The sequence below is a fragment of the Schistocerca gregaria genome, chromosome 2 (genome assembly GCF_023897955.1).
Source record: "Schistocerca gregaria isolate iqSchGreg1 chromosome 2, iqSchGreg1.2, whole genome shotgun sequence".
Taxonomy (NCBI): Eukaryota; Metazoa; Arthropoda; class Insecta; order Orthoptera; family Acrididae; genus Schistocerca; species Schistocerca gregaria.
In genome coordinates, this window is record NC_064921.1 from 164,760,880 (window position 1) to 164,786,148 (window position 25,269).

Consider the following 25,269-nt stretch of genomic DNA (forward strand, 5'->3'; position numbering starts at 1 on the left):
ACCACACTTGCTTGCGGTAGTTGAAGTTCACGTGATGCATGACGAGTTGATTTATATGGACCCCGATTAAACTATTGCCGAACACGATCAATAGTTGCGTCACTCAGAAGAGGCCTGCCACTTCTTGGACGATCTGCAACGGTGCCTGATTCGTTAAACTTTGCATACCGTCGCTTTATTGATTTAACGTCAGGGGGGCTGCGTCCGTAAGAAGCCCGAAATTTACGCTGAACACTGATGGGCAATCTCGTTTCGTGAAACCAAAGCACACATTGCGCTTTCTCCTGCTTCTACACCATTTCGCCAGCAACTAACGTGACCTAACAGACCGCGTGGTGTTGTGGAGCACTAGCGCCATCTATTGGTCACAATTAGTAACACTAACCTATGTAACGGCATTAAATGTAACTTATTATGTCAAACGGTTGTTTTGTTATAAAGTTTTATAATCAGGACAAGACTTCGTGCTCACCCTGTATTATACGCACAACTGCAGACACAACTGTTATAAGGTGCCTGAAGCCTAGCTGTCGTTCTTGATAACAATGGTGTTGTCTTCGTAAGTCAAATACGAATGATGGACTAATCTATGATCTCTATAATCTACCCGACATCATTTACAACTCATTGAACCTAGAATGAGGGACACGCAGTTCTCATTCACTCACCCATCTTATACTAGCGAACCCAGTAATGTTTTGCAATTGCTAAACATGTATGGGAATTGGGTATATGTCCCAACCTCATTCTACTCCCTCTCTCAGTCCATCTCCTACTTATCCCTCTCTCTCCACCTCCTCTCTGCAATTCTACTCCTTCCTCCTCTCTTATCTTGATCACTGTCAATTGTTAATGAAAATTCAGATTTCTTAGTAACTAGTAGTCTAATCATAAACTGATAAGCCATAAATACAACTTTTCTGCTTTCTGTGAATACCGACTGAAAGGAAGAAAACAAAACACCACATTCACAATAGGGTGTTTCAAAAATGACCGGTATATTTGAAACGGGAATACAAACTAAACGAGCAGCGATAGAAATACACCGTTTGTTGCAATATGCTTGGGACAACAGTACATTTTCAGGCAGACAAACTTTCGAAATTACAGTAGTTACAATTGTCAACAACAGATGGCGCTGCGGTCTGGGAAACTCTATAGTACGATATTTTCCACATATCCACCATGCGTAGCAATAATATGGCGTAGTCTCTGAATGAAATTACCCGAAACCTATGACAACGTGTCTGGCGGAATGGCTTCACATGCAGATGAGATGTACTGCTTCACTTGTTCAATTGTTTCTGGATTCTGGCGGTACACCTGGTCTTTCAAGTGTCCCCACAGAAGGAAGTCACAGGGGTTCATGTCTGGCGAATAGGGAGGCCAGTACACGCCTCCTCCTGTATGTTTCGGATAGCCCAAAGCAATCACACGATCATCGAAATATTCATTCAGGAAATTAAAGACGTCGGCCATGCGATGTGGCCGAGCGCCATCTTGCATAAATCACGAGGTGTTCGCAGTGTCGTCTAAGGCAGTTTGTACCGCCACAAATTCACGAAGACTGTCCAGATAGCGTGATTCAGTAATCGTTTCGGATCTGAAAAATGGGCCAACGATTCCTATGGAAGAAATGGCCGCCCAGACCAGTACTTTTTGAGGATGCAGGGACGATGGGACTACAACATGGGGCTTTTCGGTTCCCCATATGCGCCAGTTCTGTTTATTGACGAAGCCGTCCAGGTAAAAATAAGTTTCGTCAGTAAACGAAATGCTGCCCACATGCATATCGCCGTCATCAATCCTGTGCACTAAATCGTTAGCGAATGTCTCTCGTGCAGCAATGGTAGTGGCGCTGAGGGGTTGCCGCGTTTGAATTTTGTATGGATAGAGGTGTAAACTCTGGCGTATGAGACGATACGTGGACGCTGGCGTCATTTGGACCGCAGCTGCAACACGGCGAACGGAAACCCGAGGCCACTGTTGGATCACCTGCTGTACTAGCTGCGCGTTGCCCTCTGAGGTTGCCGTACGCGGTCGCCCTACCTTTCCAGTACGTTCATCCGTCACGTTCCCAGTCCGGTGAAATTTTTCAAACAGATCCTTTATTGTATCGCTTTTCGGTCCTTTGGTTACATTAAACCTCCGTTGAAAACTTCGTCTTGTTGCAACAACACTGTGTTCTAGGCGGTGGAATTCCAACACCAGAAAAATCCTCTGTTCTAAGGAATAAACCATGTTGTCCACAGCACACTTGCACGTTGTGAACAGCACACGCTTACAGCAGAAAGACGACGTACAGAATGTCGCAGCCACAGACTGCGTTGTCTTCTATTCCTTTCACATCACTTGCAGCGCCATCTGTTGTTGAAAATTGTAACTACTGTAATTTTGAAAGTTTGTCCGCCTGAAAATGTACAGTTGTCCTAAGAATATTGCAACAAACGGTGTATTTCTATAGCTGCTCGTTTAGTTTTTATTGCCGTTTCAAATATACCGCTCATTTTTGAATGAGTCACCTGTCGTTACCGCTGGATATATTTCGTACACCACATCAAATGCTGACGAACCGAATCCACAGACCGAACGTAAGGAGAGGGGCTAGTGTAATTGTTTAGTACAAACCATACAAAAATGCACGGCAGTATGTTTTTTAACACAAACCTACGTTTTTTTAAATGGAACCCCGTTAGTTTTGTTAGCACACCTGAACTTATAAACAAATACGAAATCAGTGCCGTTTGTTGCATTGTAAAATGTTAATTACATCCGAAGATATTGTAACCTAAAGTTGACGCTTGAAACCTCCGACGTTCAGTTCCGTGTTGTAACAAACATGTGCAACATACATCGCGTTTCTACAGAATGATCTGCCAACGTTGCTCGCAAATGTCCCACTGGAAACGCGTCGACGTATGTGGTATCAGCATGATGGTGCACCTGCACATTCCGCAATTAACACTAGGCTGACCGTTGACAGGATGTTCGACGGGCGTTTCATAGGACTTGGAGGACGCATAAATTGGCCAGCCCGTTCTCCTGATCTTACACCTCTGGACTTCTTTCTGTGGGGTACGTTAAAGGAGAATGTGTACCGTGATGTGCCTACAACCCCAGAGGATATGAAACAACGCATTGTGGCAGCCTGCGGCGACATTACACCAGATGTACTGCGGCGTGTAGACATTCATTACACCAGAGATTGCAATTGAGTGTAGCAAATGATGGCCACCACATTGAACATCTATTGGCCTTACATGTCGGGATACACTCTATTCCACTCCGTAATTGAACACGGAAACCACGTGTGTACGTGTACCTCGCCCCTCATGGTAATGTACATTTGCGTCAATGAAAAAGACCAATAAAAAGGTCTTAGCATGTGGACGTAATGTGCTGTTCCAGTCTCTTCTTTACCTGAGGTCCATCACCGTTCCCTTTGGATCCCTACTTAATTCGGTGCTCTCCGATACACACGATCGAACAGCGGAGGAGTGATACTCAAGCGTCAAATTTAGGTTACAATATCTCCGGATGTAATTAACATTTTACAATGCAACAAAGGGCACTGATTACGTATTTGTTTATATGTTTAGATATACTAACAAAACTAACGGGGTTCCATTTAAAAAAACGTAGGTTTGTGTTAAAAAACATACTTCCGTGCATTTTTGTATGGTTTGTATTAAATAATTACAGTAGCCCCTCTTCTCACGTTCGGTCTGTGGAATCGGCTCGTCCGTATTTGATGTGGTTTATGAAATATATCCAGCGGTAACGTGAAACAATATTTCTAATGGTTTACATTTGCTAATGTCCTAATTAAAATGCTATGAGAAAGAAAACAAAACCACAAAACACAGCATTTTCGTTCTCACCGTCGATGTTTCCTGAAAACTTAAACATTGTTGTTTTAAAAAAATATATTACCATGTCTACACAAATGTTTATTAGAGTGCATTGTAAAAATTTGAAGTAAAAGGGTCAAGAACGTTTCGAGATTCTCGCTAACAACGCTCCCTATTACACATTGTCTATACATTATATATTACATATATTAAAAACATACAGCGTATCACCATCCGAACGCTTATTACGTGTAAACATTTGAAGTAAATCGAACAAGAACTTTTCGCGATTTTTGGTAACAACGTTTCCCCTTTATATATTACATATACACTACTCGCCATTAAAATTGCGACACCACGAAGATGAGGTGCTATAGACACGAAATTTAACCGACGGGAAGAAGATGCTGTAATATGCAAATGATTAGCTTTTCAGAGCATTCGCACAAGGTTGGCGCCGGTGACGACACCTACAACGTGCTGACATGAGGAAAGTTTCCAACCGATTTCTCATACACAAACAGCAGTTGACCAGCGTTGCCTGATGAAACGTTGTTGTGATGCCTCGTATAAGGAGAAGAAATGCATACCATCACGTTTCCGACTTTCATAGAGGTCGGATTGTAGTCTATCGCGATTGCGGTTTATCGTGTCGCGACATTGCTGCTCGCGTTGGTCGAAATCCAATGACTGTTAGCAGAATATGGAATCGGTGGGGTAATACCGAACGCCGTGCTGGATCCTACTAGCAGTGTAGATGACAGGCATCGTATCCGCATGGCTGTAACTTATCGTGCAGCCACGTCTCGATCCCTGAGTCAACAGATGGGGACGTTTGCAAGACAGCAACCATCTGCGCGAACAGTTCGACGACGTTTCCAGCAGCATGGACTATCAGCTCGGAGACCATGGCTGCGGTTACCCTTGACGCTGTATCACAGACAGGAGCGCCTGCGAAGGTGTACTCGACGACGAACCTGGGTGCGCGAATGGCAAAACGTCATTTTTTCGGCTGAATCCAGGTTCTGTTTACAGCATCATGATGGTCGCATCCGTGTTTGGCGGCATAGCGGTGAACGCACATTGGAAGGGTGTATTCGTCATCGGCATAGTGGCGTATCACCCAGCGTGATGGTATGGGGTGCCATTGGTTACACGTCTCGATCACCTCTTGTTCGCATTGACGGTACTTTGAACAGTGGACGTTACATTTCAGATGTGTTACGACCAGTGGCTCTAACCTTCATTCGATCCCTGTGAAACCCTACAGTTCAGCAGGATAATGCACGACCGCATTTCTGGATACAGAAAGTGTTCGACTGCTGCCCTGACCAGCACATTCTCCAGATCTCTCACCAACTGAAAACATGTGGTCAATGGTGGCCGAGCAACTGGCTCGTCACATTACGTCAGTCACTACTCTTGATGAACTGTGGTATCGTGTTGAAGCTGCATAGGCAGCTGTACCTGTACACGCCATCCAAGCTCTGTTCGACTCAATGCCCAGGCGTATCAAGGGGCAGAGGTGGTTGTTCTGGGTACTGATTTCTCAGGATCTATGCACCCAAACTGCATGAAGATGTAATCACATGTCAGTTCTAGTATAATATATTTGTCCAATGAATACCTGTTTATCATCTGCATTTCTTCTTGGTGTAGCAATTTTAATGGTCAGTAGTGTATTTTACATATATTTAAAAATATATAGCCTATGTCCATACGAAAGCTTATTATACTGTGCAGTAAAAATTGGAAGTAAACTTGTCAAGAAATTTTTTCCAGATTTTTGCTAACTACGTTTTCCTATTATATATGAATTAATATATTAAACATAGTCTATATCTAGCCGAATGCTCATTAGAGTAACGTGTGAAGATTTGAAGAAAATCGGTCTGGACCCATTCGAGATTTTATTTATAACTGTGTAGCTTTATCAATTAGTTCTTTATTAATGATTTAATTTGAAGTAAAAGTGACAAGCTGTTTTCGAGTTTTTTGTAACAACATTTCCCCTTTCTATATGTAATTTATATTTACATATTAAAAGGTAGCGCTCCAGCAGGTATGTCAAACACGTGCATATTCGAACGCAACACCGCGTCAAAATTTTTAAGTAATCACTGGAGAATTGGCAGAGATTTAAAATTTTGAACAAAACACCATTTACAATTTTATTTACGTAGACTTTGCCATGTGTGTTTCAGGGCGCTGTGTGGCCTTCCCTACACGCCCTGGGTGCTGCCTGGTACCCTCCTCTTCAGCGCACCGGATACATCGCTCTCTATTCCAGTGAGTTCCAATAGCTGTCGCATACTTACTTTTCCTATTTTCGTTCACTAACGTATTATAACATCATAGTCCAATTTTGTTCTACATAACTATTCTTACAACTTATGTTTCAATTCTGTTCTACATAACTAATCCTACAACTTATGTTTACATCATGTAGTTCCAGTCCAGGTTATTATATTTACACTGTGGAGTTAATATTTCTTATTAGCGTTCTTGTCTGAGTAAGTTACTCGGACCTCTCCGTATCTCGTTGATTACCAATGTATGTACTTGATCATAAGCAACAGATAGTAGAAAACATGTACACTGTTTCTAACGACAAAATACAGCCTGTGTTCAAATAAATGTTTACTAGAGTGTTCTGTATAGAACTGAAGTAAATTGATAAAGAATTTTCAAGATTTTTGCTAATAACGGGACAACTCTTCACTGAGAAGAGAATTTTTGTTAGACAGAAGCGTGTTGCAAGAATAACAAATGGTGCACACTCTAGAACAAGGACTGGTAATCCAACAGGTATTTCTCTGTCTGGCGATCTGTCGTTCAAAACAGCCATCTTTTTCTTTGCGAGAATAGCGCGTGACCCTGAAGACCATAGAGAAAGTGGTAAATTTTTCTTTGTCAATTTTTGTTACATTCACCTTTAGCCCAAACGTAGCACCATCAGATCCTTACCTGTCGTGCCCTTAGACTTGTTATCAGGGAGGTAATTTTCAAAATGACGACAGAGAACCACACTTTGCACCATTGCTGAGACAGTAGGATAAGCCTTTTTACCGTCTGGAATAGGAAGCATTGTATAACGGCGGAAAAAATTATGAATCGTGATTTTTGTTTGAATCTGTGATGTATTTCGAGTGCTAGAGTTCATGTTCAGATGCTCAGGCATGAGTTTACAGTATATTTTCAAAGCATCCTTTTATGCATTATATTGGTATATTACAAGGCAATATAATGTGCCGTAATGTAGCTACAACTTTTGCAAAATTAGAACAAAAAGAGATTTACTTACTGTTTCCAGCAATGGTTACGTAGTTTCCAGTTACTGGACTTGAGAAAATATAAATTTACATGCATGTTAACTTATTTATTTTCACAGCACATTTTTAAAAATTTGAAGAAGTAAAAAGAAATTTTGAGCAGAAAAACAGTGAAACTAAAAAAAATATATGCATTAAATATATTTACACGTTGAAACGTCCCCTTAGAAAAATTATACACGACCGTGCTTAAACTGAAACACAATATTCTTTTGCGCAACGCAATCTGACTTTCAAAAAATCCCTACAAAAGAATGGCCCTGACTAACATTAACCTATACGTTTCACATATCACTTACCTCACAAAAATCTTGGTTACTCGAACTACTGCAATACAGCGAGCACCACTACTGCCAGCTAAATAAAAGATTCAAACTACGGAAGGCACTAACTACTGATAGGTATAGTTAGCAAATGAAAGATTTTAATAGAGAACAAACAATGTATTTACCTTAATATCATCAAAAGTCATAATATATATAGCAGTTCATGACATCCAGTCTTACAAATCTCAAAACTCCGCCATGTCTCTCCCAACATCCACTACTGCTGGCGGCTCAACTCCAACTGCTTAACGCTACGCGCTGTTCACATCCAGCTGCCGTTGCCCAACACTACAATGGCAGACAACAATGCAAACCAGCCACAGACTGCACACAGCACAGCCAGTGATTTTCAGAGCGCTACGTGGCGTTACCAATATAAAAAAACCTAAACAGCCTACTTACATAGCCCCTATGCTCCCCACAAAAAAATTTACAAATTGTTTTGGGCACTGGCCAATACAGATTTGAAAATTTTTTTCATAATTACAATAACAAAGAAATGAAATGCATACACTTATCGATACAATGTTGGTCAAAAGCTAAAATTTTCTCACAGTCCATAAAGACAGTCCTGATCATTCACCAAAGTAAAATTGCAGTGTTTTTCTCAAAGTCTGAGTAGTAAAAGAAAGTGCACACAGAAGTAGCGGATTTGTAGTCTTGAAGAAGTAGTGTTGTCCTTCCAATGGAAAGACAGTGCTGACTCTTGACATGCAGACAGGTAATGGGCCACAACAGAGCAAACACACAGCAGAGTCAGTCAAAGTTTTAAAGAATATTGTTAGGCTTGTCGTCACAGAGTAGACCCATTGTAGTCCTGGTAGAGATTACGGTATTGGTGGGCCACCAGAGGTGCAGACCCACTGCAGTCCTTGTAGAAATAATGGTATTGGTGAGTCATCAAAGGTGTAGACCCACTGTAGTCCTTGTAGAGATGGCTAGCAGCCAACTGTTGCGACTGTGCAGGTGCACAATCACCATCGAAGAGTCTTGTGGACAATATAGCAAGTCCATAAACCACCACTTGTCCACTCACAAAGAATTTGTTTGAATTTCCTAATTTGTTCGAACTCTTCTGTGTCATTAAAGACTACCGGTTTTGTGTCATTCAGATTATCATCTACCTTCGTAGATAAATTATTTAGCTGATCCGAAACTTCAACTACTTTCTCTGATAATGAACTAATGTCCTCCATGTATCTTTCTGAACCAATTTTCAGAGTATCTACTGTGTCCTTTAAGTTTTCTTGAGTTTTTGCAAGTTGCGTAACCGAATCGGTAGATGCAACTGAGTCAATTATAGCTTGCAAGGTCACATGATTTTCATGAACAATAGTTTGCAGTTCTTTTATGGCTGCTTCGTGATTCTGTAATGCATTTTCATGCCGCGGAAAAATAGGTTGGAAATGCTCACAAATTTGTGTTTTTACGTCATTACAGACTTTTTGACATTTCGATTCGATTTTATGTAATTCAGTAGTTAAATCTTCACGTGTTTGTTCAAGTGTATGTTCCACTGAGTCTAACTTTTGAAGATTTTGCTCAATTGCGTCTAACTTTTGCTGTGTTTGTCTCTGATTTTGTTCCATTGTGTCTAACTTTTGAAGCTTTTGCTGTGTTTGTCTCTGATTTTGTTCCATTGTGTCGAACTTTGGAAGATTTTGTCCCATTTGCTTCTGATTCTGTTCCATTTGTTGCATTAATTGCAATAATAATGTATTAGTGTCTGGAATCTGTTTCTCTATGCTTTTTGACAGTGCATTTTCACCGGCAACATTCACATTTTGACATGCAGAAAATGTGTCTTGACTCATTTGAGAAAACGGCGAGGACCCAAAACCTAAGTCTACAGTATTTGCAATATTGTGTTCTGTCATTTCGGATTCCTGAGGCGAGCTGTTGCCGACCGATCGATCGATAATGTTTCTCTGTTCACTACCTGTTTCACTGTCTTCACCATTATTTGACGCCAGCTCCATTTCCCTATGCATAGTTACCAAATTAATACTTTGAATCTCTGTTAATTCATTACACAGTGGTGCTGGTAAGCTACGCTCGTCTTCACTATTATTTCTCAGTTTACTTTGGAGCCTAGTGTTACGTTTTTCACACGCCATTATTGTCAAAATATTTCACACGATAACACAGCAAAGCACAATTTGAAGAGAAAAAATAAGAGAACACATTAACATAGCACTGAAAATAATATCTAGTTAATTGGAAGCACAGCTGCGAAATACTTGGTGCAAATCTACATGCATGCCACAACTGTTTTACTGTACAACAATGAAAGACTGCAACTACAAAGGAGATTCTCTCTACAATTACGCGCTAGCAATAAACTATAGCTACACTAATTACACAAACTACAAGAAAAAAAATCAGAAGATTCCAGTGAGGTCGACATATGAAACGTCCCCTTAGAAAAAATTATAGACGACTGTGCTTAAACTGACACACAATATTTTTTTGCGCAACGCAATCTGACTTTCAAAAAATCCCTACAAAAGAATGGCCCTGACTAACATTAACCTATACGTTTCACATACCACTTACCTCACAAAAATCTTGGTTACTCGAACTACTACAATACAGCGAGCACCACTACTGCCAGCTAAATAAAAGATTCAAACTACGGAAGGCACTAACTGCTGATAGGTATAGTTAGCAAATGAAAGATTTTAATAGAGAACAAACAATGTATTTACCTTAATATCATCAAAAGTCATAATATATATAGCAGTTCATGACATCCAGTTTTACAAATTTCAAAACTCCGCCATCTCTCTCCCCACATCCACCACTGCTGGATGCTCACCTCCAACTGCGCAACGCTACGCTCTGTTCACATCCAGCTACCGCTGCCCAACACTACAATGGCAGATAACAATGCAAACCAGCCACAGACTGCACACAGCACAGCCAGTGATTTTCAAAGCGCTACATGGCGTTACCAATATAAAAAAAAAACTTAAACAGCCTACTTACAACATGCTATATGGAAAACCGTGTAAACACTTTTGGAAACACACCACACATACACTTTGCATTTACATCTGAAAGTGGCCTTACTGCAGAATTTACAGCTGCACGTGTAGTTGCACAACACTTCAAATGTCACACGGATAGGTTCTTGTTCTGTTAACAACCGATACTGAGACATCTCAGAAATCTTTTGATTATTGTCGATTCCAGAGATCAGAAGTGTCTGACAGTCTGACAAAAAGGTTTTATTTTGTAGCTTAATTTTAGTTCTTCTACCTGTGTTACAACACAGGTGTGTAAACTTTCTTTGAAACAATGTTGACTATTAGCATTATATTTTATTGACGCAAGGAAGCCATTGGAAGTGCAAGTAGTGTCCATTACTTCCAAGCAACAAGATTCTTTCCCGTAATTAGTAGGTATACAATTTGTAGGTTCTAATTTATAGGACCGTTATCATGCTGCACACATGTCCAACTAGTTGAGCAACTACTATTCAGAAAGAACTTGTGGCTCCGCTGGGTGACACAATTTTGTAGCAGGCTGTGTACCGCCATATTGCTCTGAGCGTTTGGTGAGTTGCAAGATGCATTCTCCTTACCCAAAGACACTGATTGCGCTTGAGTTCAGGGACATTTGATTCACATGTCAATTTACAACTATTCATTCGGTTTCAATGTTCTATATTTTCCCAAGTATTGCCACGCCACGTACAAATATGATCGATACATGAATAGAGTCGGCCGGGGTGGCCGAGCGGTTCTAGGCGTTACAGTCTGGAACCGCGCGACCGCTACGGTCGCAGGTTAGAATCCTGCGGCGGGCATGGATGTGTATGATGTCCTTAGGTTAGTCAGGTTTCAGTAGTTCTAAGTTCTAGGTGACTGATAGCCTCAGAAGTTAAGTCCCACAGTGCTCAGAGCCATTTGAACCATTTGATACATAAATAGAACCGTAAAGTAACCCAGTTTGCATTGTGCCTATTAGTTGGCGTAACGAGTGCAGTGCCCTGACAAAATAGAGACAAACCAAGGAAAGTGTTTTCGTATATTGCAATATACGAGACGTTTATCTGTTACAACAGTGCAGCGTCCATTCAGAAGAAATTATGGAAAGGAACCGCCATGTAAATAAGCATTGTGCGTTAGTTTTGGAAATTTAGGGAGTCTCGTTGTCTCTTTAAGTAGAAGAATCCCGGTCGACCTAGTATGGCGGAACAATCAGGGAAAGAGAGGAACAGTTTCGTACACAGTTCAAAAATACCAACGGTCCGCGCAAGGAATGAACTTGGGACGTCGCAGCGAACTGAGGGGAAGATATTGCGTCGGCGGTTACAATTCAAACAGTACCGTGTGCATCTTGTGCAACAATTAAAACCGGAAGACTTGAGGCGGCGCCTTGAGTTTTGTATCATAATGCAGGAAGCACATGAGGATGCTGATATTTAATGGCGAAGCAACCTTCCATTTAACTGGAAAGGTTAACCACCACAATAAGAGTGAGTGGGCTCCGAAAATCTTGAAATTATGACGCATGATTTGTTTTCTCCGAAAGTTAATGTTTCCTGTGGGCTGTCACAGACGGAGCTATGTGGTACATTTTTGTCCTATCAGAAGACTGTGACCTGTTCCTTTTACTCTGAATGTTGCAGTTGTGATTGTTTCCAGAAATGACTGCTGATTCCGAGAATTTCACCAGCCAATGAAACAGGCCATCCCCTCATTCGAGCACTGATGTTCATCGCTATCTAAACGACAGGGTTCTGCATCAGTGGTTGGTCGGTTGGTTTGTGAGGATTGAAGGGACCAGGCTACAATGGCCATCGGTCCCTGTGCATCAGTGGATTGGGCGCAGTGGTAACAATGATGTAGCTCTACTCCCATGCCCCCCCCCCCCCCCCATCCCTCTCCAGGCCGATTGGCTTAACGCCTTCTCACTTTTTCCTTTCGGTATGAAATAAGGACCGCCTTCACGTATGGGCATTGCCAAGAACACTAAAACACTTCAGAGAAAGCATCAATGCTGCTGTCAGGATCACTGGTAGGATGTTTCTAAGTGAGACATGGAACAAACCTGACTACAGCTTGGATGTGTGTCATATGATGTGAGGCACACTCACAGAACATTTGCAGAGAGCAAAACGCTAACGTGGTGCGTTTACGGTCCTGTCCACGCATACTTTGGAAAGTATTGAAAGCGAATGAATCATTTATACATTGAAGAGCCAAAGAAACTGGTATATGCATGCGTATTCAAACAGGGATATGTAAACAAGCAGAATACGGCGCTGTGGTCGGCAACGCCCATGTAAGACAAAAAGTGTCTGTCGCAGTTGTTAGATCATTTACAACTGCTACAATGATAGGCTATCAAGATTTAAATGAGTTTGAACGTGGTGTTATAGTCGGCGCACGAGTGATGGGACATAATATCTCCGACGTAGCGATGAAGTGGGGATTTTCCCATATGACCATTTCACGAGTGTACCGCGAGTATAAGGAATGAATGCTGAGCCATCAAAAAGTGTCAGCGTGCGAACCATTCAACGAAACATCATTGATACCGGCTTTCGGAGCCAAAGGCTCACTCGTGTACCGACTGCACGACACAAAGCTTTACGCCTCGCCTGGGCTCGTCAACACAGACGTTGGACTGTTGATGACTGGAAACGTGTTGCCTGGTCGGACGAGTCTCGTTTCAAATTGTATCGAGCGGATGGACGTGTACAGCCTCATGAATCCATGGAATCTGCGTGTCAGCAGGGGACTGCTCAAGCTGGTGGAGGTTCTGTAATGGCGTGCGGCGTGTGCAGTTGGAGTGATATGGGACCCCTGATACGTCTGGATACGACTCTGACAGGAGCACGTACGTAAGCATCCTGTCTGATCACCTGGATCCATTCATGCCCTTTGTGCAATCTGCCGGACTTGGGCAATTCCAGCAGGACAATGTGACACCCCACACGTCCAGAATTTCTACAGAGTGACTCCAGGAGCACTCTTCTGAGTTTAAACACTTCCGCTGGCCACCAAACTCCCCACACATGAACATTATTGAACATATCTGAGGTGCCTTGCAATGTGCTGTTCAGAAGAGAAGTCAATCCCTCGAATCTTACGGGTTTATGGACAGCCCTGCAGGATTCATTATGCCAGTTCCCTCCAGCACTACTTGAGACATTGGTCGAGTCCATGCCAATTCGTGTTGCGGTACTTCTGTTTGCTGGCGGGGGACCTACACGATATTAGGCAGGTGTACCACTTTCTTTGGCTCTTCAGTGTAGTAGCCCCGTACATTTCTGCCAACTAGAATAGTATTTGATGCTGAAGTCAGTAACGGATCGCAAACTGCTCCCGAGGTTATGTGCGGCACTGGGAAAACCGCCAATGCTGCGCCCTCCAGCATCAATAGAACTACCTTTCTGTTTCTTTTTTCTATGTAAGTTCTGCAAGTTTTGAAATTTTTATGTCGGTTTAATAAAAGTGAAGTATTATTGAAAGATATTACTTAAATGAACTACATTGATGAATAACATTGGCCACAACAAATTAAAAGTGGCATTGTGGTAGATAAATTGCAATTGTATAAAATTTCTATACAAATTAGAAATGAAATAAAATTTCTATCTTATTGTTCACTGCGGGTACCATACGTTGATTTTAGTGTTATGTATAAAGGTCAGATTTAATTCGCTCCTCATAAATCGTAATTATCAGTAAAAGAAAGAGATCTATAATAAGCGATGAGAAAATAACTGTAACCAGGAATTGTGTATTTATTAAATTTTCCTTTCACTTCCTTGCTTTGAGCGAAGCAAACAATTTGGTTATGTTACTGAAGTCAAGTTTAGCAGCTGTATCGCATACTACAGGCAAGAGAGCTAAATTTGACAGTCTGCTTTCACACATACCCTGCCTTGAGCAGTGTTTTTCATCGTTTTTAGTTTGCTGAAACTCTGATTACAAGATGAAGAGAGTATAATTGTGACAGTTAAATTGTCTATGGTAGAGCCGCGCGGAGTGGCCGCGCGGTTTGAGGCGTCATGTCACGGATTGCGCGGCCCCTCCGCACGTTAGAGTCCTCCCTCGGGAATGGGTTTGTGTTGTTCTTAGCATACTTTAGTTAAAGTTAGTTTAACTAGTGTGTAAGGCTAGGGTCCAATGAGCTAAGCGGTTTGGTCCCTTAGGAATTTTCACACACACAGCTATGGGAGACATGGGCAACCGCTTGGCGAACTGCGAGCGTGATGGAAGTACTTACTTAAGCTCGCGGCCGGCTCGTCGTGTGACGCGACAGCAGCGCTCCTAGCTTATAAAACCAAAACTATAACGCCCGTGACGTTAACGATTATGGGATAACGTATCGATATGGATGGCATCCTCTTGCCGACACGCTACGCCAACAAATTACGCCCCAGATCTCGCATTTTTTACTTTACGTTCATTTTATGTTCACCCCTTACTCAAATGTTTACATTTATCAACTATCCTGAGCATCGTTTCTTTACTTACGACATATTACAATAGCTGCCTTAAAAATTTACTTTGCAAAATCCTGGAATGACGTTAGTAAAAAAACAGTGTTGACGACACTTAAATAAATGTAGTGTAAGTAGGCTGTTTAGGTTCTTATATTGGTAACGCCACCGCCACGTAGCGCTCTGTACGAAAATCACTGGCTGTGCTGTGTGCAGTCTGTGGCTGAGTGGCATTATTGTGATATTCGCTTTGGAGTGGGCAGTTGGATGTTAACAGCGCGTAGCGTTGCGCAGTTGGAGGTGAGCCGCCAGCAGTGGTGGATGTGGGGAGAGAGATGGCGGAGTTTTTAGAGCGTATAATCTGGACGTGTGTCCATCAGAGACAGTAAATTTGTGAGACTGGATGTCATCAACTGCTATATATATATATATTATGACTTTTGAACACTATTAAGGTAAATACATTGCTTGTTCTCTATCAAAATCTTTCATATGCTAACTATGCCTATCAGTAGTTAGTGCCTTCAGTAGTTTGAATCTTTTATTTAGCTGGCAATGTTGTCGGACGTCCACAATGGACAAGAATTATCTACTAATGTTGATACGAGAAAGAATACGGAAACAAAATACCACAATGAGACCGGCTACCTCAGTCGGTAAGCAATAACTTTTCGATTTTTGGCCACAGGTAAGTCACTGGAGTGTTCGACATTTAGTGTGTTGATATACACAAACGCTATTCAAAGAATTTATTAAAATATTTGTTCAAAAATACTTTTGAGAACTGGTGTCATGCAGTATCGTAGAAAGACAACTTCTGTTGTACAGACGTCGGTAATATGGTTTACGTGGCACCAGTGCTCTTGATTCACGCACCTTTTTTTGCTTACTTCCTCTGCTGTCTCATCCCGCTCCAGTCATCAGCGCATAGAAATCGGAAGCCTGTTTCTGTAACAATAAATAAATTATGCCATCATTTCTCTTTTCATTCAAAAAATTGAAAAGTCTAAATTGCTCGATCTTCACATATATTGGCTGTATTATTCAGAAGACAAACTGGAAAACTGCGAACAACAGAATGGCGAATATACGAAAGTGCATCACGGGCGGAGTAAAAAAGCGAGCGCACACAATTTCTTCTGTGGGACAGATTGAAAGCGATCGCATGCCGGATCCGGACTGTAGGCAAAACGTGTAACAATTCCCGTGGCATTATTAATTGTCCATACATGGCTTATTCTTGATTTATTTTTTATTTACACAGTAGATTCTCTCAAATGCATACAGAGCAGCGCATATACTGGCTGAAGGGGCAAGTTAAATTCATATCCCCTCCACCTTTTTTGCTTACCTCTTCCACTGTCTTGTCTCTCTCGAGTCTTCAGTGGGTAGAAATCGGCAAAAATCGGTAGCCTTAGGTCAGGTAGCTTATTATTTGGCTTAGCACCCGCTCGCCAACCTTTGCAGTCCTACAGTACCGTAGCGAAGTAGAAGCAAGAACTCGACTATTGAACATTGGGCGAGAAGTGTAGGCGGCAGCTGCGATAACCAAGAGCAGTGGTGCCACGTAAACCATATTACCGAGAACTTCTGTGCAATAGTAGTCGTTTTCCTGTGACACTTCGGCAGTGAAACAGGCGGTATTGTAACCTCCACCAGGGATACAAACTTATTCACAGCGATATGTAATCCATGTCACAAGAATTTTCAATGATGCCCATGACTTGAAAATGACATGACACAGGTGGCCACCATTTTTTTTCACACGCATTTCCAGTCTTTTACTGGAATTAGACGTCACATCTTGCACTACTGGCACTGAAATTCGATTAACTTCCTTCCGAATATGATCCTTCAGTTCCCGAATGGTGTGTAGTGAGTCATTCTGGAAAATCTGAGATTTCAAACGACCCCAAGGAAGATATCACATGCTGAAAGGTCAGAGGATCTTGAAGTTCAGGGAATGTCCCCTTTCTTGTAGATGAGCTTACCAGGAAAGATGTTACATCATGCGTTAATGGAATACCGATAGGTATGGCATGTGGTCCCGTTGGAAGGATATATTTACAGTTGCGGAAAGATCAGCAATCTGTCCCACTGGGGAATGGTTCGTCATGTGAGCATTCCACTCTTTATTCACAGTAACAACATTGCCATGAACAGTAAAAAAAAAAAAAAAAAGTAAGGCGCTATGATTCCAAACTGTCACTTTCTGACTGTGGAGTGCGTTTTATGAAGCATTTCAGGATTTTAACGTGGCCAGTATCTAAAATTTGATTGTTAAGAAACCCTGACGCATTAAAACTGGCCTCATCGCTTATGATCAGATTTTAGCACGGACCTGGATTGTCGTTCATAGGTTCCAGCACTTTCTACCAAAAGCCTAATGACATTTTGGGAGGTCGTCGGCACTCAGTTTTAGCTCTGTCTGAATTTTGGGTGGGTGGTACTGAACTTCCTTACGGAATATTCGCTGTACGCTACGATCCTTTATGCCAAGTTGCAGCGCACGCTTAACTGCTGGGACTTCGGCTAAACGCTTCTTCCCCTCTGGAACCATTCTGTGGTGTGCACACGAGTTTTGCAGTTCCACCCTTCTTCCCGCATCTTTACACTCTTTTTCTCAGAATTCTGTACACACACTTCGATAGCATATGTGTCGAGACAGGGAGGCATGTCGAAAGAGATTGTAGTGAGCGCTAATACGTTGTGCGGTCACGTGGTTGTCGTTTCTGTGAAACACCTTCACAGCAACAGCGCGTTGTTCATCGGTCCACGACGGCATCGCTACTGAACATCGGTACAGGGTCAATGGCAAAGGTTTGTTGTCCAGACGGCACCACTCCAGTTACTCTGATTTTGTTATTATTGAAAAGTGGGATGGAATCCGTCGGTTTGATCAATGACGTCAGAAGTTACCAGAGATGATGTATTGCACAGATTTAACAAAATTTTTTGGTAGTTTGTGGTAAGGTCTTAGGCCCGTTGCACACTTACGCGGATGGTCCGCGCTCCGCGTTCCGCGCGCGGTCGGTAGTCACGTATTCGAATAGGGCACCGCACAGTTACGTGGACGGCCCGCAAGCGGCGGAGCCGTCCGCGCAGCCGTTGGGCGCCGCGGACCGCCCGCGTCAGTGGAACACACAGAAACAAGTAGGTGCGTGTAAAGTCCTGCGGATATCGCGCGCTGTAGAAGCAGAGTACCTCATTTCAGCCGTAGCATCCGACTAGTGTGGTAAATATGGGTGTGATTTAAGAAGTTTCCAGAACGTCTTGTGAAATCGATACAGACATGTTAATTGCCGAAGTTGAAGGAAGGCCTCACATATGGGGTCCATCGCATGGCGACTACAAGAACCGTGAAATGCCATTGAAGGCGTGGCTAGACGTCTCTGCAAATATAATACTCGGCCTTGAAGGTCTGAACGAGGCAGATCTGAAAAAGTGTGGTAAGTAGATGCATATTTTCCTTGTGTTTTCATTGTAGTTCTACACAAAATACAATGATATACAATTATAAAATTATAGACATTCACAAGTTCAGTTTACGCACAGTTCAAACATTGAGTCTGTAGAAAAACTGTACACAACCGCAAATGTCTGTCATTGAGATAAGTGGCTTGTGTTCAGTGAATTTTTGATTCCTGCCAGGGCACAGCTCCTCTACCGACAAAATATTCCGCAAATTTATCTGGTACAGTATTACACGATTTACTGACAGGTGTAGTTTCTGCCACATCTTCGAAGCCGGTAACATACAGGGTATGTTCAAAGTTGTATCCGTCTCTTACTCGAACAAAAGTATGCAAAATGTAGCACGTTTTGACAACAGATACTGCTAGATCAAGATTGACATTCAGAGGCCGGTGAAAAACCCTCCACTTGTGGCTTAATATTCCGAAAGTACATTCAATAAACCTTCGGGCTCGGGTAAGTCGGTAATTAAAAATCTCCTTTTTGTGAGTCATGTTTTTTCGCGCATACGGCCTTAACACATGTTGTGTTAATGAGAAGCCTTCGTCTGCCATAAGAACATATGGCACTGGAGAGTCATGTGTACCTGGCAGTGGCTTTGGTGGGGGTAACGCTAATTTTCCTTTTTCCATTTTCCTTCAAAAGACGCTGTTTTTAAAAAAATATTAGAATCACTTTTCCTTTCGTATCCTCCGACATCAATGAACGTGAAACAATAGTTAGTGTCACAGATGGCCACAAGAATAATGGAGAAAAGTGATCCACTTTTGATAGGTTTTACTAGACGAATATGTTTTCCACCCAGGGCTCCGATGCAATGAGGAAAATTGGCGACATTTCGGAAAACATGGCTAATTTCGTTCCTTGTCAGTTGAGGGCTCAGGCATGCATTCTTCTCTTGACGTAGTCCAAATAGTGGCGCTCACCTGCCTTGTAATCTGTCCAATTGTTGATGCATCCATTAAATAAGAGTAATGCAGATCTGTAAATGTGTTTCCGCTTCCAAGATACCTGTAACGTGTAAAGCATATACAGGGTGTTACAAAAAGGTACTGCCAAACTTTCAGGAAACATTCCTCACACACAAAGAAAGAAAATACGTTATGTGGACATGTGTCCGGAAGCGCTTACTTTCCACGTTAGAGCTCATTTTATTACTTCTCTTCAAATCACATTCATCATGGAATGGAAACACACAGCAACAGAACGTACCAGCGTGACTTCAAACACTTTGTTACAGGAAATGTTCAAAATGTCCTCCGTTAGCGAGGATACATGCATCCACCCTCCGTCAAATGGAATCCCTGATGCGCTGATGCAGCCCTGGAGAATGGCGTATTGTATCACAGCCGTCCACAATACGAGAACGAAGAGTCTCTACATTTGGTACCGGGGTTGCGTAGACAAGAGCTTTCAAATGCCCACAAAAATGAAAGTCAAGAGGGTTGAGGTCAGGAGAGCGCGGAGGCCACGGAATTGGTCCGCCTCTACAAATCCATCGGTCACCGAATCTGTTGTTAAGAAGCGTACGAACACTTCGACTGAAATGCGCAGGAGCTGCAACGTGCATGAACCACATGGTGTGTCGTACTTATAAAAGCACATGTTCTAGCAGCACAGCTAGAGTATCCCGTATGAAATCATGATAACGTGCTTCATTGAGCGTAGGTGGAAGAACGAATCTAAAATTAGCTCTAACATGGAAATTAAGCATTTCCGGACACATGTCCACATAACATCTTTTCTTTATTTGCGTGTGACGAATGTTTCCTGAAAGTTTGGCCGTACCTTTTTCTAACACCCTGTATTTGGTACTAATGTACATTCACAGAGGAAAGTAGACTTAATTCTAGGAATTAAGTCGGTTACGCTGACATAAAACCTTAGATGTTTCCCTTCTTAAAATAATATATGTACGCGTCCTCAGTAATAAAAGACTTATCGGCCTTGTTATTTCAGTTGACAAGATCCAGAGGAGATGGAAAACTGCACGGGATGCCTATTTTAAAAGCCTCACTAGAATAAATCCAACGAGGTCCGTATCAGCTGCGACTAAGAGACCAAAATACATCTACCATGAGCAGTTACACTTTCTTGACCGTCTCCGAGATGCAACAACAGAGAGTAACTTTGACTCAGTATCGGTCGTGCGAGATAATCTGTATGACAACAATGCACTCGCAGAAAACAGTCGAGACGAACCCTCTGAAGAACAAACCGATGATGTCCGACTGAATGTCAACACCGAAAAACAATCCTTCAGGAGGAAGATGCCTATCAAGAACACAAAATTTGAAGATAATTTGTTTACATTATCAAAAGATGGTAAGGAAAAAGGAGGAAGTCGACGACCGAGCATTCTTTGTTTCGTTGTTGCCCTCTGTGAAGACATTAAATGTTGATCAGAAACTATTACTTTGCCGGCCGCGGTGGTTCTAGGCGCTCAGTCCGGAGCCGCGCGACTGCTACGGTCGCAGGTTCGCATCCTGCCTTGGGGATGGATGTATGTGATGTCCTTAGGTTAGTTAGGTTTAAGTAGTTCTAAGTTCTAGGGGGACTGATGACCTCAGATGTTAAGTCCCATAGTGCTCACAGCCATTTGAACCATTTTTTGAACTATTATTTCGTACTCAGGTACTTCAACTGCTTATGTCGATTAAGCAAACAAATCAGGCTAATTTAAACATACACCCCCCCCCCCCCCCCCAGCTCCCATCAGCTCTTTCCACTATCCACCGACCTCTTTTACCTACGCCCCACCTTCAATATACCAACAGCATCCTGACCAATCAATGCAGTACCGCGAGGATCCGTCCGTACAGACACAAGTTGCGACTCCCCAGTCCATCAATGCCATCATCATCTTGGGAGATGTTATAGAAATTATTGGAAATCAGTAGCAATACAATACAAATGTAAAATTGTCTGTTGCCAAACGAATGTAATACATAGTTGTAGCAAAGCTTTGAATGATTAAATATATTATTAAAAAATCGTCATCCATATACATATTCATATTCTTACCTTAAGGTTACTGCTACTCGTTCTGTCGGAGTAATAGGTATCTTTCCGAGACTTTTAAGTGTCAGGTTCTCTTGTATTTTGCCGACAAGCTCGTCAAAGCAACAAATAGACGTACGAAAATACGTACAAAATTTGTCTTCGTCTTTGCGCAATTCGGAATGCAATGTTACGAACGCTCCTTTCGTACATCTTTGTTCCACCATAGGATGTACCCGAAACCGTTCCTCGCGCGTGGAATTTCTCTTTTTGCACATCATATAGGCTGAAATGACTTTTACTTGCAGCGAGCTCATCTCTGTACATCCGATCAAACAGAACGATGCGATACACCACAGATACGATCCAGGACAGTGCAGGGAAGAGCGCGTCCACTCGACTCCACACAACCGCGCGCAACCCGCCCGCCATCCGCGCGCGGAACGTGGAGCGCGGGCCATCCGCGTAAGTGTGCAACCATGCCCGAGGGATGACTCGAACCTCCGACGGGCGGAGCCGCATGGACCGTGACAAGGCGCCTCAGACCACGCGGCTACCCCGGGCGGCAGATTTAACAGCAAAGATGAATATTGAGAAACAAAGGAAGATAGGACACAGCAAACCGATGGTGGACATATAGCACGTACATTCATGTTTATGTTCTCTATATTACTTTAAAAAAGAAAGCATTAACAGCTGTTTACCAATAAGACTGTAATAGTGAGAAGTCTTCGCTATTAGATTCAGAAGCATCGGACCCACCTTACGTTTCAAGGCGGTAGGTTACTCTGTACTGTTAATGAAATAAATAAATAATTCATATTTCGAACATAATGTTAAGCATATCGCTCCTTTTTCAATCCTAGTATCTTATTCTTCAGTTGACCTATATAGGTAGTATGGGATACAAATTTTATGTATGTCGATTTTTTTCGCCTTCACGTAGTTCATGTTAAGAAGATGACGCCAATGTTACGTACGTCGATATTTTCGTCTTCGCTAGCATTAGTTGACTTATACAGGTCAACTGAAGTATGAGATACAAATTTTACGTACGTCGGACTTTCCACCTTCGCTAGTACTAGTATGAGCTGAAGAATGGGATGTTTATAGTAGCGGAGACAGAAAAAAGCAACAACTGTAAAATTTGTATCCCGTAGTTCAGTTGACCTACCTAGGTCAGCTAAAGAATAGGATACTAGTGCTAGCGAAAGCAGAAAAGTTGACATACGTTAAATTTGTATCCCGTACCGCAGGACCTATACAAATCAACTGAAGTATGGGATACAGATCATACATGTCAACTTTTTTCTTTCCCTTTATTTTTCACTTTCTTCTTTCTTTTATTACCCCACTCTTCAGTTGAGCTGATAAATTCATATCTACAACCTAAAATCAAGAAGCAAAAATTGTCCAGAATGAAAAAATTCTTCCAAAATATCTCAGACTCACTAAGAATGAAAATAAATACCAAATGAATTGGAACGAATAAATGATTTAAATTAATACAAGTGCCAAAAATCGTACGCAATGTCTAGGCCTGTGTTTTAAAAACACGTTCATCTATATCAATTTACAATGATGACACCTCTCCATAGGAGATAACCGATTTATTATCTATGGCTCGAAAATAGACATTAATAAAGACACTAATAAGTAAACTTTGACGTCATCTATCAATGTTGACGGGTTCTATCCCCCCTCCAGCTGAACCCTGATTTCTAACGCAACTTGCTAATTCAGGGTTGCCAATAGCTACTTTCACTGTCGTTCCTGTTACTTGGACGAAATGCCTTTGTAATAATGACACTGCGGAAACAACATAGATATGCAGTCTCGGAGACGAAAATGATTCTTCTCGAACGCTGAAGTTGGAACCACGAGGGCTACCAGAACTCACATACCTCTCCTGGTTGCTTAAACCGTCTCTCTGTCTTTTCTTTTCGGTCGCTTTTTCCGTCATCTCTGTGCCTGTGCTCTTGGCGAGTGCCAACCTTGCCACCCCCATGATACGTTCTGATGGCTCACAATCACACACTCGCAAACGGCATCTTTAGTGATACGATTTGCTTATATTATTGTGTAGCTTCACCCACGTCACTTTCTCCTGCTAATTATGATACAGGCCATAGATTGCGCCCGTTTCAAAGAAGAACCAGGAAATTCGACAGAGGTAGTGTGTAAACCGAATGTTATCTGTATTGGAGAAACCACGGCAACGGAAGGAAGCAGGAGTCGCCCCGTGATAGTGACGACGGGTGGAACGATTAAGGTTTGAGGCAGGACGCACGAGATCGCTTGTTTCTTTGAATCGAATGAGGAAGTTCCTTAAACGAGGGAAGCCACTGGAACCGCTACTCGCAAAGGTCACCGGCCGTCTGCCACAGATAAGCGCCTCGTTATCTGCATGTTCTGCAACACTCGTCACTTGCCTTTCTTGTGCCACCAGAGCCCCCATCCAAAGGTTGCATTACTTTCCGTCATTCTAAGTAAGGCTGTCCTCAACCCGAAGGTTGGTTTACGTACCGCAGTGCTTTATTAGACACGACCCCACTGGAAGATACAATTTGTTAGAGGGCGGATCGGATACTATAATACGGAATTAGGTAGTGTACCGGATACTACAATATTGTTTGTCATATATCGGGTACTGCAATCGAGGTTTCAACACTCAAATGTCAGCAGATAATATCCAGAGACGAAGAAATAATCTTCACAGAATAGTTCACAGAATAGTTCAAATGGCTCTGAGCACAATGGGACTTAACACCTGAGATCATCAGTCCCCAAAAACTTAGAACTACTTAAACCTAACTAACCTAAGGACATCACACACATCCACGCCCGAGGCAGGATTCGAACCTGCGACCGTAGCAGTCGCGCGGTGCCAGACTGAAGTGCCTAGAACAGCTCGGCCACAGAGGCCGGCAGGCGTTCACATATATGTAATTATATAGCGTTCAGTCTACACTCACACTGATTAATAAAGAAAAAGGTTTCTGACGAACAGTAATTACAAGTATGTTTGTGACATCTACATACCTAGTGAAACAATTTAATTGTGAATTGTGATTGATTTACTTCGACAACGACGACTTCTTGTGTAAAAATCCGGAATGTCAACCAAACTTTTAAAGAATACAGATTGGTACATAATCAGACGAAACATTTAGCTTGATAAGTTGCATATTTGTAAAAACTCATTACCTTTCTATTATTTTTTGCTCACTGGAAAGCTTGAGGATGGAGCAAACACAATGAACTTTAAATCGTGTCGAAACTATTGTGTTGGGATAAACTCGAAGTATTAAATATCTAAACTGCCCCTCAAATCGAAATTCTTAAACCTATGTAATTCTCACAAATATTGTTACAGATGGAATATTTAGGTCTTCATTGCAATGGAACAATGTATACTACCTGAAATGCCATGTGAGGAGAAAGAACAACGCTTAAAAGCGATTTTTGTTTCGTATCACAACAATTGCCCTAGTCAAGTTCTTTAAACTGTTGACAACAGGAACGCTGAATTGTATTTTTATAGTGTATGATCTTTTGAAAGAAGTGGAAATATTATATTAAAATTTCATATATCTGTTTAACATTAAACATAGATTTTGACGAGTATTAATGGCCTCCATTACGAGGTCGAAATGTAAGAGCTGTACTGAATTTGGAGCTAGTACAACATGTTTGTCACAGAAGCCAGGCAGAGGGCGTTGCTGGGTACTACACTGGTGAGAAAATATATTATGATCGCTGTCCACCACCATAGAGTAAATATCTCTGGAGTGAGCATTCACATGCGCAGAACAGATTTTGTG

At 42.0% G+C, this 25,269-nt stretch overlaps 1 protein-coding gene across 1 annotated transcript in view; it reads left to right on the forward strand.

Annotated features, from left to right (window-relative positions):
• LOC126336594 (uncharacterized transporter slc-17.2-like) overlaps positions 1 to 25,269 on the forward strand; it is a 1,359,524-nt gene that overhangs the window by 1,061,730 nt on the left and 272,525 nt on the right. The window contains exon 5 of the mRNA XM_050000458.1: positions 6,056 to 6,140. Coding sequence (XP_049856415.1) covers positions 6,056 to 6,140 — 85 coding nt within the window. The remainder of the gene's footprint in view (positions 1 to 6,055; positions 6,141 to 25,269) is intronic.